This window comes from Lepidochelys olivacea (assembly GCF_965140295.1).
Source record: "Lepidochelys olivacea isolate rLepOli2 genome assembly, chromosome: 2".
NCBI lineage: Eukaryota > Metazoa > Chordata > Testudines > Cheloniidae > Lepidochelys > Lepidochelys olivacea.
The window spans coordinates 231,645,085-231,663,960 of NC_140412.1; the positions used below are offsets into that span (position 1 = coordinate 231,645,085).

General features: G+C 40.3%; 2 protein-coding genes across 16 annotated transcripts in view; one reads left to right on the plus strand and one right to left on the minus strand.

Annotated features, from left to right (window-relative positions):
• Positions 1-8,383, plus strand: part of CACNB2 (calcium voltage-gated channel auxiliary subunit beta 2) — a 395,376-nt gene extending 386,993 nt beyond the window's left edge. For 3 of the 7 annotated variants that reach the window (XM_084619150.1, XM_084619149.1, XM_084619155.1), the window contains 2 exons: positions 1,153-1,338; positions 6,326-8,382. In XM_084619150.1, coding sequence (XP_084475276.1) covers positions 1,153-1,338; positions 6,326-6,820 — 681 coding nt within the window. In that variant the 3' untranslated portion in view covers positions 6,821-8,382. Of the gene's footprint in view, positions 1-1,152; positions 1,339-6,325 lie in introns of all 7 variants that reach the window. The other 4 variants (XM_084619153.1, XM_084619154.1, XM_084619152.1 and 1 more) reach the window with 2 other exon arrangements.
• A 7,668-nt stretch (positions 8,384-16,051) lies between these two features.
• Positions 16,052-18,876, minus strand: part of NSUN6 (NOP2/Sun RNA methyltransferase 6) — a 52,484-nt gene continuing 49,659 nt past the window's right edge. For 8 of the 9 annotated variants that reach the window (XM_084620868.1, XM_084620866.1, XM_084620865.1 and 5 more), the window contains exon 12: positions 16,055-16,676. In XM_084620868.1, coding sequence (XP_084476994.1) covers positions 16,464-16,676 — 213 coding nt within the window. In that variant the 3' untranslated portion in view covers positions 16,055-16,463. Of the gene's footprint in view, positions 16,677-18,876 lie in introns of all 9 variants that reach the window. The other variant, XM_084620870.1, reaches the window with a different exon arrangement.

An 18,876-nucleotide genomic window follows, 5' to 3' on the forward strand; every position in this document is an offset into this window, starting at 1 on the left:
GCAGTCCATTTGGGAGTTAGGGCTTTTCAGGCTTAGTGCTGTTTGGATCTCTAGTCCAGTCTCTATTCAAGCAAGTAAGCATTTGCAGGCTTGCAGGCAAGCTCAATTAATGTCTCTCACTGGGGATCCTTCATGCTGGCTCTCAGCCTAGCTGCTGCTGCTGCTCCCCCGTAAGTCCCACACAGACCTGAACCCAGCTGTGATACGGGCAGTCACAGCTTGTTCCACATGTGGCTCTGTCCACAGTTCCTGGGGCTTCTCTCCAGCTCCCTGCTGCCATGTGGCTCCCACTCCCAAAATAGCCTTGCCACCTCCTGATTCAGGATCTTTTCCCTTACCTGGCCTCCGGAAGGAGAAGTGCCATGGGGAGGGGACTGATGGGAACTGTAGTCCTTGCTTCGTCAAGAGGAAGGGGATATACAATTGGGAAGAGCTGATGGAAGCTCTAGTCCCTTGCTTTGCAGATCCATCACTATACCATAATATCAAGAGTTTGCTAGGCACTGCATAGGCACGTACAAAGAGCTTAGAGTCTATACGGGGCCCGCCCAACTGCAACTGAAGCCAATAGAAGTCATTCCGTAGTTTTAAGTGGGAATGGGATATAGTGGTAAATTAAGAATGAGTTAGTTAATATCTTTTTAAAGATTACAATCACCACATAACTGCTAAGTATTATTTGTTTTGTCTATTATTATTATCAGTTTTGTCTAGTTTTGTCTGAAGTATCACTAGGTATAGGGATTCCAAAATGTTCTTTGGTAGCTTGTTCCATCATCTCTTTAGTCCAACATTTAAAAAGTTCTTCTACTGTTTAACTTCTGTTTCTATATTTGAGTTTTAAAATATATTTGCAATACCAATTCTGCCTTCCCAGATTACATATATCTTTCCAAGTGTCGATCATTCAGGCTTGCCATGGAAAGTATAATCTCACTATTATGTACAGATTACTTTTAAATCAATTGGGGGTTTTTTTTGTTTTTTTTTTAAAGTTCTGTCACAAAATATTCAGGACATGAATATTATGAATCTGGTTTATTTGTGGTGCAATAGTAAAAGCATTTTCTAATGTGGTCTATCATCAGCACCTTCTGGGGTTTTATATTGGCTCCGAAGGTGGCTGTTCTCACTAAAATGTCTCCTTCACAGGAAATGTTTGATGTAATTCTGGATGAGAACCAGCTTGAAGATGCCTGTGAGCACCTGGCTGACTATCTGGAAGCCTATTGGAAGGCCACCCATCCTCCTTGCAGCAATCCTCCCAACCAGCTTCTCACTCGCACACTTGCAACAGCCACTCTTCCTATCAGCCCAGGTCCAAACATAAATTTACAGGTATAGTTTCCTCTCTCTCTCTTTTGTCTCACCGCCATTCACTTCTGCAAAGGGAGGGAGACTTGCCAGGGCACACAGTGTGAATTCTGATAACAGAAGTTGCTAAATGTGTTTCACTGGGAGCCGGAAATTGATAGAGCAGAAGAGCTCTGCACTTAGGAAAAATCATTTGCTCTTTATAATGTAAATACTTGAAGACAGACACTTTTCTTGTGATCTTCATTGTATTCACACGAGCATTTGTTTCCTTACTTGCTGATTTGCAAGACATCTTTGGATTCCAAAGGGTGAAAGGGCCTGGCTGAAATGTATGGTGATGGGAAGTGGAAGTTCCTCATGCCCAGAACAACCACTGCTGCAGTAACATACTTACCAGCCACCAGCATTTTTATAACTCTTCATATATGATTCAGTCACAGTTATACAACAGGATTAACAGTAATGCCATGCATGTCACTGCCTCTGGTAACTTTCAAAGTGACTAATATCCCAGAGCCCTGCCTAAGTGACTGGGCTGTGTGTGAGAGAGTTCCACAGGGACAAGCTGGGGAGGAATCCATCCCTCCACCTCCACAGGCAATGGAGTGGTAATGGAGTCACTTTATAGCCACTACACTACTGCAGTCATGAGGATGAAGTGGCCCCTCCATGGCTCCGTTATCCACTGGCCATCAGATCACACACTTCCCTCATCGTACCCTCCTTATATGCTAGCATATTATGCCAGTGGGAATTTGAGATCCAGTGTGTGCTAGCCAATGGAGCATTGGATGGGGAATCAAGATGTAACCCACCTACCTTCTTGGTGTGGTGTTCTGTCCCCTCTAGTGACACTGAGACCACTTAGAGAGAGAGCTACAGCTCACTTCATCCGATGAAGTGAGCTGTAGCTCACGAAAGCTTACGCTCAGATAAATTGGTTAGTCTCTAAGGTGCCACAAGTACTCCTTTTCTTTTTGCGAATACAGACTAACATGGCTGTTACTCTGAAACCTGTCACTTAGAGAGAGAGATTAATGAGTCTTCTCTACAGCCTTAGCTAATAGCCATATGGCTTTTAGCTCATGCAGTAGAGGCTCATGCATTTAGCTCCAAAGGTCCCAGATTCAATCCCACCCATCAACGACTGGGCTCTGTTGGTGTTACAACGAGACATGGGTTCTGTTCCCAGCTCTGTCACTGACCCGCTGTGTGACTTTAAGAAGTCACTGCATCTCTGTTTCCACTCCCACCCTTTGTCTGCCTTGCCTAATTAGTAACTCTTTCTTCCTATTGTACCAAGCACAATAGGGCTCTGATTTTGGTTGGGGACTTCAGATGCTTCTGCTGTATGAATGATAAGTGGCATCCTGATGCCCTGTATCTTTGGAGCCACGTTGGATCTGCGGAGGTCATGGAGAGGATTAGAGTCACATTTGCCTCAACTAAAATAGCCGATTCTTCCATCCCAATTTCAGACTAAGATTTACTTATGATCAGCTTCTGCATTTTCGAGGCCGTCCCGACGACTGACAGAAACATTTCCCTGGGTCTGGCGGCACAGCTGACGTTAAAGTGCTGCCGTGACAGTGCTTTAACGCGGCTGTGTAGTCACGGCTCCGGTGCTGGGAGAGAGCTCTCCCAGCGCTGTAATAAAACCACTTCCATGAGGGGAATAGCTCCCAGTGCTGGGAGCGCAGTTCCCTGCTTACAGCGCTGAAACTTGCATCAAAAGTTTATATAAAGCTCAAAGTTTCAGTGCTGTAAAGTGCCAGTGTGGGCAAGACGGTAGAAAGAATGGGTCCCTGCATTTAAAATTTCAACTGCTGAAGTGTTTTGTTTTTTGTAGCTCTTGCAAATATTTTCCCTGCAGTGAAGGCTTTATTTTAATGGAGATTTCCCAGTGAAATTGCAGACTTGGCAGGCTCTTCCCTGCAAGGAAAATCACTTTAATGCAGTCTGTAGGATATGTCTCTCTTCACAGAGCATCCTGGGGAAAAGAGAGTGTCTGCCCCAGCTAGCTCCTGCCTTTGTTTGTCCCCAGGGCTGAAAAACTGCTCTGAATTGAAGTGTGCTGGAAGAGCAGTCTAGGTATTGAAGTTACCCAGCAGTGTTATATAGTGTGCTAGGTACAACTGTATAGCTACAGTATTGCTCATGCCTTTTTATGCCCTTGAATGGCTATTTCTATGTTCTACCAACCTATGTTAGTGTACATTGATTTTTAACCACCCTGTTCAAGGACCATAATGGGTTATTAATTTCACCTGTCTGAACTCTGTGATCTCTTCTTACAAATTCACAGGTTTTTATTTTAAGTACTAAAAATAAAACTATCTTTACTCTTTCACGGTTTTGTTTGATGGTTTATTAATCCTGAAATGCTGAGCAAAGGTGGTCCCGTTTAAAATCTGGAACCTTAACTTCCTTCTGCTTCATCATATGAAGATATATTTTAAGCAGAGGCGGGCCAAAGCTGGAACCTCATATCTGAGCCTCTAGAAAGTTTAGGAATGGAGTGAACTTGCATTCCAGTCTCCAGATCTGAACCCACTGTTAGGATACAAAACTAGGAGGGCCTGTTTTCCCTTTCTTGTTTTGATGCAGCTAAAATCTTACAAGAACTGAAAGATTTCAGCCTGAAATCTCTGAAAAGAGCTGATCTCATAATATTTCCATCTTTTTGGACAGAACTCTTCTTAGAACAGTTCATAAGACTTCAGCACTCCTGAAACAAAACCCAAATCCTAGTCATAATTTGACTTTGATCCACAACCCCAAAATTTAACCTAAATATTAATCTGGATCCAAATGCTTCCTCCTCAGTCCATCTGTAATATTAGGGGCCAGTTCTCACTATGGAGGTGCCCATGGCTTCAATTAGATTTTTTTTTTTTTTTTGCACTAACAATTTCTGAAGTTGGAACGGGGGGAAAGTATAGTTTCCTTAGCCCTTTGTTTCCGGTCAAAGCAGACCAACTGGATCTGAATTCATAAAACATTCTTTTCTTCAGAGCAACTAGAAGTTTTGCACTTGCTCTTAAACCACAGCAAATTGCTGTCTGTGAATTTTACTGATCAAAATTCTGTAACATTGATTGTATTTGACATTTTGACCATTTGGGAATTAAAATACCCATATAACTGTTCTTATTTTGTGTGCTTTAAAATCCGTCCTTGTGACAAACTTTGATTTTTTTCGTAAATTTAGAGCAGATCATTAATTCAGACTATTTCCTTTATTTTTTAATTTATTCTAACAGAACATAATAAATATGTATTTTTTATTCAGACACCAACTCTGGGCATTTCTTTCCACCCACCTTGCTGAATAGTACTAACTATTCAAGTTCATATTTAATACACCCCCCTCCCAAAAGGCCAACATCAGCTAAATAATGACCAAAACAGAAACAAAATACTTCCTCAGTAGAGCCTAGAGTCTTGTGTTGACAGAGACAGGATGTCAGAAACTCATGAATCTGAACAACACAAGTGATATAATCTCCCATGTAATTTGGCAAAGCAGATGCAATTATAGCTTTTACTGTACTCGGATAAACAGATTTACTACTGTGTTAAATTCTACCTATATAATAATAATCTAGGATTTTTACGTTGTGTGTCACCCTGAAGCCAAGAATGTCTGTTGAGTCAGTGTGAAGCAATTGGAAACAGTTACAAGCATAGTTGAGAGCTCTTTTTGTTCAGAATACCACCCAGTTCAATCATAATTGAGGTTCATAGTCTGTTACCATCCAATTTTTAAATTCTCAGCAGTTTGTACTTTACAAATTATACCGGTGCAGTGTATAGTAAGGCATGTATCTATGCCATGCCAAGAGTCCCAGACCATTGTGATGTCAAAGATCACTCAGTCACCAGCCTTACCCTATAGCTAATTTGCATACAACCGTTTCATTGCTTGAATGAGGGAGACTGCTGAGAAGGTGGATTACTTGGCCCAACTGCCGCACCCAGGCAACAGCAAGGGCTTTGAACTACTAGTTTGATTTAACTTTGTACCTGCAGTGATAGCTTCGTATTGAAGTTCCTAGCTAAAGGTGTTCAAGACTATTCCTTTTGGCAGGACACTGTTTCTTTCTTAATTCTGAAATTAATTCTCAGCAATCATTTGGCTGTTGTTTTGGGACAAATGCAGGTAAATGTAACGGAACCCCAAAACTGAGCTAAATAATCACAATTGTTCATTTTGCAGTGATTTCAAACACTGTGCTGACGAAGACTAGGTTTGATTGTACTGGGTAATTCTTATTTCACTCTTATGTAGTAGCACTACGTTAGGAAATTGTTTGTGAGAATATCATTGTCCCTCCATTTTCCTTGGACTTTGACCTTATAGTTAAATGATTATTGCCAAGTGTCTCATCACAGTGAGAGAACTGAAATTGTTACCAAAAAACCTAGAGGGGCAATGATATTATTGGTATTATAATACAAGTATGAGCAATACCAGGTCAAGCCATATCTTAATTCTTAAAATAAAACCAGAGGCCAAAATCTTGGCCTTCCACTGCTATATCCACCCCTTCAGCATTCACCCAGCTGTGTTTTAAAGACTGTCTCCAATGATACCTGTCCTCAAAGAAGTTTCTGATATCCTCTGATACCTACCCTCTCTGAAGCTGACATATCCTCTCTAGCTCTTCTGAATTCCTAGTTCTGCCCCTGCATCCTCCATGTTGTGACTGCAGTTGTTGCTAACTGGAATGTTCAGAAAATGAAGATGTTGCACAAGCCAGGGACCTACCACAGAACAAACTGACTGCTTCCCCGCATCCTGCTTGGGATGGAAGGGCTCACTTGTATTACAATACAATATGTTCAGTAAAAGTTTAATTCTAACAATTTCTGGATTAGATTCACAGTGAATTGTCGTGTATGTAAATTACTGCTTTTATTGTTTTTAGCTTAATTTGTATTGAGGAAATGTCTTTAAATATGTGCCTATGATTGCAAATTTACTGTCTATTGTGACACTAACCAGGGCTCTCAAGGAGATCAGAGGAATGACCATTCAGCCCCAGAACGAACTGGCTCACAAGTTGAAGAGGAAGCACGGATTGAACCCATGAAGAAATTTCAACATCGTTCATCTTCCTCAGCACAACACCATAACCACCGCAGTGGTGTTAGCCGAGGCCTATCTAGGCAAGAAACGTTTGACTCAGAAACCCAAGACAGCAGAGATTCAGCTTACATAGAACCAAAGGAAGAGTACTCACATGAGCATGGAGACCACAATGATTCTCACAGGGATCACAGTCATAGAGACGAGTCACATGGGAGCAGTGATCACAGACATAGGGAATCAAGGCATCGCTCAAAGGAAAGGGACCGAGAGCAGGACCACAACGAATGCAACAAACAACGCAGTCGTCATAAATCAAGGGACCAATATTGTGACAAAGATGGGGAAGTGATATCTAGAAAACGCAACGACACAGGAGACTGGAACCGGGATGTATACATCCGCCAGTAACTTTTGCCTCTAGCAGTTTTGTGTTTCTTTGAAGTCTTGTATAACAACGCCCCTTGAAAATATCTTTGGGTTCTTCATTGCAGAACATATGGTATCCTTCTGTGTGCTGTTTTGCATTGCTGTTGCTTGCATAGCAATAGCATGAAATAGAATATTCATATACTCCTTTTTTGGATTAGTGCTATGTAAATTGGCATAGTACAACTGCAGAGCTCCTGATGTTGTACTGTGCTTTTCTCAAGCTGTTTTTTGTCGCAGCCACTTGGACAATATCTGTTGCCATCAAGGTGGTGTTAGTGTTTTAAAACAAGGTACAGCTGGTGTTCAATAACCTCCCGTGTAGTCAGCAAGCCAGAATCAGCACACACAAAACTGAAACGCATCTGTTTTGATTTTTAATTTGTATGCACTTGATTTGCATATTGATTTAAGAGCCACTATCTGTTGCTTGTACCTCTAGTGGACTCCATTTGGGGACAGAATTCAGTCTTGCCTTACACACAGGGAATCATAAAGTCAAAATCTATTTTCTATGTACTGGTACTGTGTACTGTATATACAGTTTATAAATGTTATTTCTGCAGACACCTTCTTACTATATAAGTTTGACCACACTGTTTTAGAGTCCTAATGCCAAGTCAGCAGATTTGCTTTTGAATTACTAGCAACTGGAACTAGCCTCCTTCAGGAAATTTGTAAGAGTGTTCAATCTAGACATTTTTTCTTCTATAGCTGAAAGCTTGTACTTACTGTAAATATGAATGAATGAATGCTTGAGATAAAAGGTTTGATTCCTATATTTTATGCTGTCCTTGCAAACTTATTTTTCATTTTAAATTGACAACTAACCTAGCACTATAAATTGTTCTACATACTTCACACAAATTGTAATGGACACACTCTAATTTTTGTCTTGTTGTCAGAATGGTGGAGCATACATCATGGTGGGCGGTGGGCGTGTGCACATGCAGAAGTTCAGTGTGTCTAAGAGGATCTAGTGAAGGAAATAAGAGATGACTCAAAATTCCAACCAGTAGTTTCTTTATTCTAGCTGTTATTTTCAAAATCTGAATTGCAGTCAGGGAACATGAGGCAGTTTATTGCTACACGTAATTGGGAAAGCATAAATCTGCTGGCTGTTTGTTGAGACTCCAGGAGAGTAAAAACACAGGCAAATGTTACTGTAAGTGTTTCACTGGAAATGTAAAATCTTTGTGTTTTAGAGTATTTGTTTTAGTAAGAAAAGTTTACACAGCTTGTGGAGAGTTATTTTGTTGGAAAATAAATTTTTTGGTAGCTTCTCCACTTTTTTCTACACTTGCCACTTACTCTGTAGTCCTACTTTGCAGCCAGGTCTGTGCTCCTCCTTCAGCCAAAAGTGTGTCTGCCAGTAAGAGCCCAGAAAAAGGACTGTTATAACCAAAGGTCCAATCCGTTATGAACTCACTAGAAAAACGTGTTGAAATCAAATGGAGTGACAACTCACTATGTTGTGCACCGAGTACCTGTTTTACTGGTAAGTGGGACACAATGTATTACTTTTCGGCTTCAGATCCCATAATTTTACTAGTTTTAAGAATCAAACACTCCCCGTGCTTGTAAGTAGCTCAGATTATATAAAGAATATAGAATTGGGGTCATACTTATTTATAACTGTGCATGTGTTTATAGTTTATATATTTTCTTGCAAAAAGGTGGATATGGGAATTGCCTGACCAAGTATTTTATATCATTATAGTGAAATGTGTAAGAAATACATGAGATTCATTTAAAAAAATTCCATTCCTTTATTCCAGGTCTAGATAATTATGTTTCCACCCTTTGGGAAATATTTTTTCCCTAAAAAAGACTTTGGAGTATTTTTTTTATAAATAGAGGGTGAAATTTTCCTGTCGGGTATCTGATCATAACTCCCGTTGCTGTCACTCATAGGCATCCAAGAACGGCATTTGACTGAAAGTGTGCGCTGGGGGAAGGGACGGTAAGGGTCTCTTTCCAGAAACAAAGTTCTAAGCATTTGTATACACTTTAACTACCTTGCTAGCAAAATGAAGATAGTTTGTAGACCTGTTACACTACTAAATGACTTTGTACAAATGGTGGCTGTATATGTACATGTTGGGGTCTTTTTTAACATGGAGCTGTATCAGTTCATCAGTGGGAACCCATGTTGCAAGTATATTTGCTGTTTGAAATGTTTCAGATCATTGTTATAGATCCTTGCCCTCAACATTCTGACTCTAGCAATTTTACCAGCTTGACGTTACTGAGCTGCGAATGGTAATTCTCTCACCTACTCCAGCTAGTATGTCAGTTAGTTCCTGCATAGAAACTACCTGTGGCTTCCACCCTTGGCAGTCAAAACCTAGCCTTTTATTTTGACTTCCATTCCATGTAGGTTTTTGTCCTCAAAATATTTCTTAGAGAAAGTTTTTTGCAGCATTTGAAATCTCAAAGCAGCTATAAATGGCAACTCTGCCAGTTTGTGCATCTCTTTATATCAGGGGTGGGCAAACTTTTTGGCCTGAGGGCCGCATCGGGTTTCTGAAATTGTATGGAGGGCCGGTTAGGGGAGGCTGTGCCTCCCGAAACAGCTAGTCATGGCCCGGCGACCCCTGCCCCCCCCCCCCCCCCCGTGCATTCCTTGAACTAGCAATTTCATTTTCTTATCATTCTGCACATGCCAGTTCTCCCCCAGTGAGAAAGTGGTTGTAGTACGGCCTTGTCACTTCCAATATCAGCTGCTGGCTACAATACTCTACTGTTGAAAAGCATTTGGCAAGTGGAAGTATTGACCAGCATGTTTTAAAATACTTCAACTGGCGGAGAGATGAAAGGCTGCGGTAGTGAAGTACTTTTTCCTTGATGGTTAGCCACTTGCAAAGTTTGGTAATATTTATTTCTATTGTGATGGTGCCAGAGGTCCCAAGCCGCCTCAAGGCCCTCGTGTATATGCCCTGCACAAACCCACAGTAAGAAACAGCCGCCCTACCCTGCCAAGCTAAAAAGATAAAGGGATGGGAAGCATGATAAAACATGCAGCAACCTGCCCAGGAGAGGTGATCCATGTATCTTGCTAGTTCCCTATTTTTTTGCCCTCAGGACAATCAGCATAGGCAGGGTGAAGGGAAAGGGATGCAATTGAATTTATACAGTGTACATGCACATTTTATTACATTCCTTTCTGTACGTCTTTTTTAAATTAATACACACCGATGCTAACCAACCGCCCAGTTCAACCCAACTGCTATCAGTTGTTCAGTTTCTTGTAGACACCATGGAAGAATGCGCTCTTGAGAAGCGATTTGAAGGCAGAATGAGGAGTGGTCATTCAGATCAGAGCAGGGAGGGTATTCTGTGCATACAGACCAGTGCGTAAGAAAGAGCAAATATATGTATGCAGGAAGCTAGGATCAGGATGGGGATGAGGTGTGGAATGACAGGAGGTTTAAAAAATCATTTTGCAGTCCATCAGTCAACTGACTAATCATTATCCAGGAAAAGATAGTATATGACTCTGTTAAAACCCCAGGATGGCGTGTGTCACTTGTTTTTTTTATTTACAGTCTCTGGAGTTTGGTAGTGGAGAAGAGGGGTTTTGTTTTGTTTTGAAACTGTAGTATGTAACTACTCAGTTTCACTTCTTGATTTGGCCCTATTTAACCAAAGCAAACTAGGGCAGTGGTTTACACCATGAGATGTAGAAAGACTTGCAAAATGCTGTGGAAGAAGCTCATTTTTGCCCACACAAGCCGAGTGTTTGGCTTTTTTGTAGGTGAGGCATGAGGAGGTGAACCCCCGTCCCCCCAAACCCAGGGTCAAAGTGCAGAGCAGCTGTAACCTCTTCCCTCCCCCTCTGGTGTGGCTACTCATCTACAAACCGTGTGGTGTCAGAGTGTTCCCCAGCCCTACTAATCAGAAGTGAATGTCACCCTGTTGAACAGCTGTGGGGCAGTATGGATTTTACTGCTAATCATTTCTAAGCTTTGTTGGTTTGTTAGTCACTGAAACTGGCTTTCAGAACATGCCACGCCTGCTCATTAGCCAAATTTTAAATCAGTAGATAATTGATTTCACAGTAATGCATTTTCTGTCGACATAATTTATTTATTAATATTAATAATTTGTCGTAAGGGCTTTGCCTCCTATATCGTGTTTCAGGAAGCAACATACTTTAGTTTTTCCTTTTCTGTAAGTTCTCTGATATCTTCTTACCATTGTCGTCTGAGCCCCCAGTAATTCAGATTGAATGGATTATGTCCCAGATACCATTGGCATATTCCTCTGAATCTTTTACAATCTTCACTTTACTCTGCTCCATTCCCTCCCCTCAGGAGAAAAGTACATCGTAAGCAGCTCTGCCAAGGTAGGCAAGGAATGGAGAAGTTGCTTTTCACACTGTGAAGTAACATTCTTCTATTATACATTCTGCCTGTATATCTCACATCTTCCACCTAATTGTGAGGGAGTGAAACATTTTGTGAATGTAATATGCATATGCCATTTTCTTGTGAATACTCTTAATACTAATATTGCTTTGATTCTCAGTCAAATTCCCAGAACGACTCTTCTAAGTTACCCTCCAATTTTTACATAAGAACTGGATTGCATAGGCACATACGGTCACCATTTCTTTCTATAGCACAGCATTGTAATAGTGTGTTCCTAGGCAGCAAACAAATCTTTAAAAAGCCAATGGGTTATACAAGGTGTAATATCAGATCAAAATTTCGTTCCTTTAACTAATACATATTTTGTTAATCTGATCACCCCTGGAGAGAGATAGATATAGGTGTGTGTGTGTGTGTGTGTATCTATAGATCTTTCAACAAATTATAATAGTATGAACCAAATTTGGTGCTAAATTATTTAATGAAGGTTAGAAAAGTTGTCATTCTTTAACAGTTTTTCTAGACGTCTCAATCAAAAATATATAACCTAGAACAGTGGTGGGCAACCTGCAGCCCATCAGGGTAATCTGCTGGCAGGCCATGAGACAGTTTGTTTACATTGACCTTCCGCAGGCAAGGCCACCTGCAGCTGGCTGCCGCTTCCCACAGCTCCCATTGGCTTCCTGCAGCTCCCATCGATGAAGTGGGTTATAGCCCACGAAAGCATATGCCCAAATAAATGTGTTAGTCTCTAAGGTGCCACAAGGACTCTCGTTTTTTCATGAAACTTTAGGTACTTACCTTTACATTGATGAAGATGAATTTCTAGAGTTGGTACTGTTGTAAGACTTTTCCCCCCTGCTTATCTCTAAGCATTTCTACAAACAGGAAAAACTGCTTTGAGACTTTGTTTTTAAAGGGCTACAGTCAGGTAGTTTAGACACATGATCTAGGTTTTGTAGCAAGAATCCTTTTTTATTCAATGTTTAACATCTTCATTTGGGATTTTAACATTCTGCACTAGGTACTGCATAAGCAACTAGAAAGTAAAACCTACTATAACCAAGCCAGTCTGTCACCATACAGAGAATGACTGATTAAAAGGGAGCACAATATATACATTTATATTCTCTCCCACCTCTCATTCTCTGTATAGTAAGACTGGAAAGGAAAAACAAGTATCCAATAGGATTTTGACTCTAAGTGTCCCTTTAATGTCTTTGGCAACAAAGCAGAAACAGTTACAGTTGTATAACTTCAAAGCTCAGCACTCATTTTTCATGACAAAAATACTAAACCAGCGTCATGCAGCCATTTACTTTCTTTTTAAATCTCAGCCAAAAAAAAGGTAATTGAAGTGTAGATTTTTTAAAAAAAATGTTAATTATTAAATGACACTATTTTGTTATTTGTTTGATTATTCAGGATATTTTAAAGCACTTGCTAATGCTTACAAAAAATTCAGAGTTGCTTTTAATACAACTTCAGTAGAGAACGTAAGAAAAAAGGTAGTTCCAGTCAACTGACCACACGCATCCATCCCACATCCCCACACACTAGAAGTTAGGGGAACCAAATCCCTTTTGGTAAATTATTTTTCTCTTATAATACAAAGACACTATAAAAGAACAATGCTGTGTCAGAGTAACTGGGAGAGGCAGTCTAGGAGGAGAACAGTTGGGGACCAGAAGCTTGATGTTGACACTAGACTTCTGTAGTTCAAAGCAGAAGGGAAAATCGCCTACAATTTTCATTAATCCCTTTGGATCAGAAAGAACTTGTAGATGGATATGAATGGTAAAGGAATCTGGCCCTTGGCATTACAGGGTGGGGCAGCAGTGGAAACAATGGAAGCTGGGGTTGTTAATAATTTAGTTCCTGAGAACTCCTATATAGGTCAGTTGAGATCAGCTTTGGCACAGCCTGTTCACTGCTTTAGAACAGAGATTTGTTTGTTTTTTAATCCATGGAGGAAAGACCACAGCAGGCCTGACACAATTCAACACTGCTGCCTTTTTCAAATTCACGGTTGCACAGCACAACTCCTATTATTAGTGCATATTGAAAGCAGCAACTAAGAAGTTCCCTGCTCTTCTCAATGTACATGTGTGTTAGAATACAGCCCATAGTGTCATAATTGACTGTTGCAGGATTTAAGTCCAGGCATTCCCCTCCAAAGATGATGGTGTCTTTTACTAGCATTGACATACAGGTGCAACTGCCAGCTAATAAATCCTATTACTAAGTAGTCGTGTGGCCATGTCTAGAGTCGGAAAACAGGTTGTAGTTTTAAAATGGGTTTGCTAGCTAACACATTGTAAGTAACAGGACTTCACAAAGGACTTGGTACCGAGTGTACTTAGGGCTAACCATGTTTAAAAGCATTGGTTCTGCTAGTTATGATTAATCCTAGGGGTAGACATTTAAGGTAGAGAAGAGCTTTCAAACTGATTCCTTTCCCCCTGTGAGGAATGGCTATCGCTTACAGATGATGTATGAGATGATAAACATATACTATAAACAACCTTAGCTAAAAGCAGAAACTAAATCTAAGAACAAACCACCCTGAGTAACAAAATTATATAACCTTTACTAGGTTGTTTTAATTGTAAACCAAGCAGGAGCATCTCAGGTAGAAAACAGATTGACGTGAACTCAAAACTATTTGACTTTTACAGAAGGAAATACCAGTCATGCTGTTCACTCAAACCAAATACAGTTTTACTTCAATATTCAAACATTTTGTAAGTAATAGTTTTAAACAAAAGTTGTCAATCAAAAACAAGGAAAAAAAACCTCCATCAATCCCTGAATTTAGGTGGTTTGAACTGCACCCACCATTTTCATTCCAACACATTGCCAGTTCCAGCAATATTCCTTGTATTGGAAATGAGGACGACTACATGAAGCTGCAAGCCCTTACACCGTCTACGTACACCAAATAGCTGTAGGCATTCAGGATTAGTATACATTTTTGCAGGTTTATTAAAGTAAACCGTTCTCATTGCCATCTTTTTTAATTCCCTTCTCAATTAGGACCTGATGCCTCCTGATCAGCTAGGGTTTAAGCCACTTGCAAGGTGGATTACAACTTTTTTTCAGACAGCACTAAGCACTGATTTCAGTCTCCAGCAGTTTGTGATATATTAACCACCACATCAATGTTTCAAAGGAGACAGGGGAGAGAAAGCAGCTAGTTACCATGATGTCACTGATGACTTGGAGTGGAGCGTATGCTTACAAAAGTTGTGGATGACACCAAGATAGGAAGATGTTGCAGGCACTTCGGGGAAAAGGATTAGAATTCAAAATTACCTTGTAGAACTGGTCAGAAATCAAAGTACTTCACTTAAGGAAGAGAAAAAAAATGAGGAATAATTGGGTTGGTGGTGGTCCTGTTGAAAAGGAGCTGGGAATTATAGTGGATCACGAACTGAATGTGAACCAACAATGTGGTGCAGTTGTGAAAAAGGATAATATCCTGGCTTGTATTAACAGTAACATATATGTAAGATATGAGTCCTGTGCTACTCCATAGTGGTCGGTCTTCAGCTGGAGTACTGTATCCAATTGTGGGTGCCACACGTTAGGAAAGACATGGATAAATTGGAGGAAGTCCAAACAATAGCAACCACAATAATAAAAGGTTTAGTGCACTGGACCTCAAACTGTGGACGTCAAACAGAGGAATGTGCGGGGTGGGGAGAGCCTGGCAGGGCCCAGGTCAGCCTCAATGGGCAGAAAGACAGTGCTACCCTGTCCCGCCCCAGACTTAGCAATCGCTTTGCACCCAGCTGCTAGTCCCAACCTTGATCCCTAGCCAGGGCTCCACTCCAAGCCCTGTCCCTAGCTCCCTTATTCCTGTGCATCCCCCGTCGAGTTGCAGCCACGCTCCCAGTGCCGGGGGGGGGACAGGGGTAAGGCTGTGACCATGAAAAGTTTGAGGACCACCAGTTTAGAGAATCTGACCTGTGAGGAAAGATTTTTTTAAAAAACAGCCTGTATAATCTTAAGAAGAGAAGACTGAGGGGGGAACCTGGTAACACTTAAAAATATGTGAAGGGTTGTTAGAAAGAAGATGGTGTTCAATTGTTCTTGTACTTTCCATGAACATGGAGACGTAGTGGGACTAGGTAGATAGAATGTTTTCCCCAATAGCTAAAAAGATAGTTAAATACTGGAACAGGCTTTCAAGGAATGTTATGAAGTCCCATCACTGGCAGTTTTTAAGAACAAGTTGGACAAACACCTATCAGGGATGGTCTAGGTTTAACTGGTTCTGCCTCCACGCAGGGACCTGCACTTGATGACCATGAGGTCCCTTCCAGCCCTATATTTCTATGATTCTGTAATTATAGGATTGGATCTCATAATCTGCCAGGTAGAGACAGGAATGTGATACTATGTGCCATGAAAAAGCTGAGATTTTCACCATCCCACTGGCATATAGCCCACCACCATTATAGCCCTCATGGTGTAAGTGATATTGGACTTTAAAACTGCCTCTGGTCAATCAGTCCAGCTGTGCTGTTACTGAACTGATCCAGGCTTAAAAATGGCAAGTTTGAGCTTGAAGCACTGTATCTTTCATTCCCTGAAGTGAGAGGGGAAGTATACATATGCTGCTGTAAAATACATTCTACAAAGCCCATGTGTCTGTAATATGAATAGAGAATCTTGCTTGTAGTAAAATAAAGGAGATGAGATGTTATAATTATTAATTTATGAAACAGCTCTTTGTGAAATGTGACTATTTCACATCACTATTTAACGATGCAGTAATTTCTAAATTCCCCATAGAAACTATCATTCTTGAAAAAAATTGACTCTATATTTTTCAATGTATTTAATCTGGATTTTTTTGCATTTTATAAAATTTAAATTCCCATAGCAAAACCTGTTCCTATGCAATACTATATACATTAAACCAACAAGCTAAAACAGAAAACAAGCAGTAATCTTAATATGCAATACTGTATACATTAAGTCAACAAGGAGTAATGTGAATCCATTTACTTTTCCTTCCGCCACACTGACCTACTATAAATACAAAAACTAATGGAGACTTAAAAATGAATCAACACCTCCTGCAACTGTGGCTCTGTCCCAGTAGAACAGCGGGAGATGTTACTGCTTCTATAGCAACCATGTCATCAGCCTGTTGGCTTGACAACAATGCATGAGAAGAAACAGTTAACAGCTTGACCAGTCTTAACTCAAAAGGAGTTTTTTCAGGTTGTGTTGCTAAATGTCTATTTGCTGTTCAATTTAATAAATTTTGCAATAAAAAACCCTATGCAGTCTTTATTTGCCAGCAAGATCAGGTCTTCTTCCCTAGAGTCCTGCAAAGAGTTCACATCCATTCCTTGTAACGTCACACTGGATGGATCAAACCTCTGCAGCAGCTTCAGCTGATCAAGTGACAGTCCAGCTCCCCTCATGCCTTCTCCTCCAATATGTGGGTCCTTTTTTAAGTGAGAAAGTAAAGCAGTTTATTTACATTAGTCTGCATTTACTGTTGTTTTGATTAATTAAAAACACACATTAAAATATGAACTCAACAAAAAATTATGTATAGGAGGATGCAGTGTAACATACTGGTAGAATAATTTTAATTGAACATCTTTAGTATATTTAATATACAATTTCTATATGAGCCAAAGCCAAGTTGATCCTAGCTCTTGGAGTTTGTTCGGTTGTAGCCCGTTCATAAGGAAAAGGAAAGAGGATCTTAGCTCATGCTACGGGAGAGCTAGTTACAAGAAATCATAAAATGTCTATGGAACTATTGTGGCAATGTACCCTGTTTAGTGTCACTCCCTAATCTGAAAAATTAGACCCAAAAGACTAGTACTTCATGCACAGAATACAGGTGGTGACCAAAAAACCAATCTATACACTATTCAACAGGTACAAGAAGGCAGCACATTTAGTCTTAAAGTGACAGAAATGTAATCCCAACTCTAGATCAGTTGGTATCAGAATTAGAAAAAAATGTTTCTTATTCAGCTGAAATAGCAAGTGTTTAAACACACTATGTGCCTGCTACCTATATAGCTCCATGGGAAACGACAGTGAGTCAATGCTGTTCAACTTCATGAGTTTCAGAGTAACAGCCGTGTTAGTCTGTATTTGCAAAAAGAAAAGGAGTACTTGTGGCACCTTAGAGACTAACCAATTTATGAGCATAAGCTTTCATGAGCTACAGCTCACTTCATCGGATTGAGCTGTAGCTCACGAAAGCTTATGCTCAAATAAATTGGTTAGTCTCTAAGGTGCCACAAGTACTCCTTTTCTTTTTGGATATGGTAGGTATAACCTGGAAACTCCCAGGAAGTGGATGGCAAAGACGACTGTACTCATATCAACAGGTGATAGAGGAAACTTGGGCATGTGATAATCTTCAGCACAAGCCCCAGCTCCGTTAAATGTTGGATAGTATGTCTTTTATTTTCGTCTACTGCTAAACACAACCAGCCACTCTTATTGTCATACCACTATCCCAAACTCTCATTTTTTAACATTTCAACTAAAAGATGCACCAATTACTTGCTCTAGGTACATTTACTACATGCACAAGTACAATATTTACATGCTAAACCAATATCAAATTGACTTTTCCTCAACCATATAATCCAGTAAATTTAACAATTAATCTCCTTAACACCTTGCCTAAGTGGAAGCCTAGGAGAACAGAACTATTGCTGGTCTGATGATAAAGTCTCTCAAAGTACTAGTATAAACAAGAGAAGTATCTTAGAATAGCTGAATCCAAAGATCGCACTTATTTTTATACCCCTACTATCTGCAAATATTGGCTCTGAAATGAACTAGATATTGTAACAGAACTATTTCAGCTGACATGTCCGTGATTCTATGGATAGATGTCCTATACCTCTGGCACAATGACAATGCCTTTGACTAATCGTGGTTCTCAACCTGCAGCCCAATCAGCCCAGAGCTGCAGCGCGTGTGACATTCTCAGGGCCACACAGGTAGTACTGGATGCAGCCCACAATGGTAAATAGGTTGAGAACCACTGCTGTGCCAGGGTGACTTGCATATACAGTATTAACAACCAACTTTGTATTCTCCCCACGCCCCGCCCCACCCCACCAGCAGTTTTTTACATTTTCTTCCATCCTTAACATGATTCTTATAGCCATTTCAATAGCATTCATTAAATTTATTTTGCCCCTCCTGTGAGGTACTGAAATAAAAGAACAACAAAGAAGTATAAATATGCATTAAGAACAAAGAGCTACAAGGAAAATGCTAGCCTGTCATGAACTATCTATGATCACTCTCTGTTTTAAATGACTGACTGGTGTACAGATACATGAAACCACTGCAGTACACTGGTGGGAGTATGACTGTAAAGCCATTTAATCTCCCTTCAGTGAATTACAATTAGATATATGCTGATTCACTATGAAAATCACCACCTGTTCTATAGCTCTCAACCTCTCATGTTACCTAAGGTGAAATTGGCTAGTTGTTACAAAGCACATTTCTGCAACAGCATACAGCATCTAGAATGCTAACAGAAAGACTTTGTGAAAGACCATTTTCCTGGTCAACACTATGTTGTCACTTACCGGTGACAAGACTTTCCTGTTCCTCACTTTTACTTGCAAGTCCATTTCTATCTATGGATGTTACATA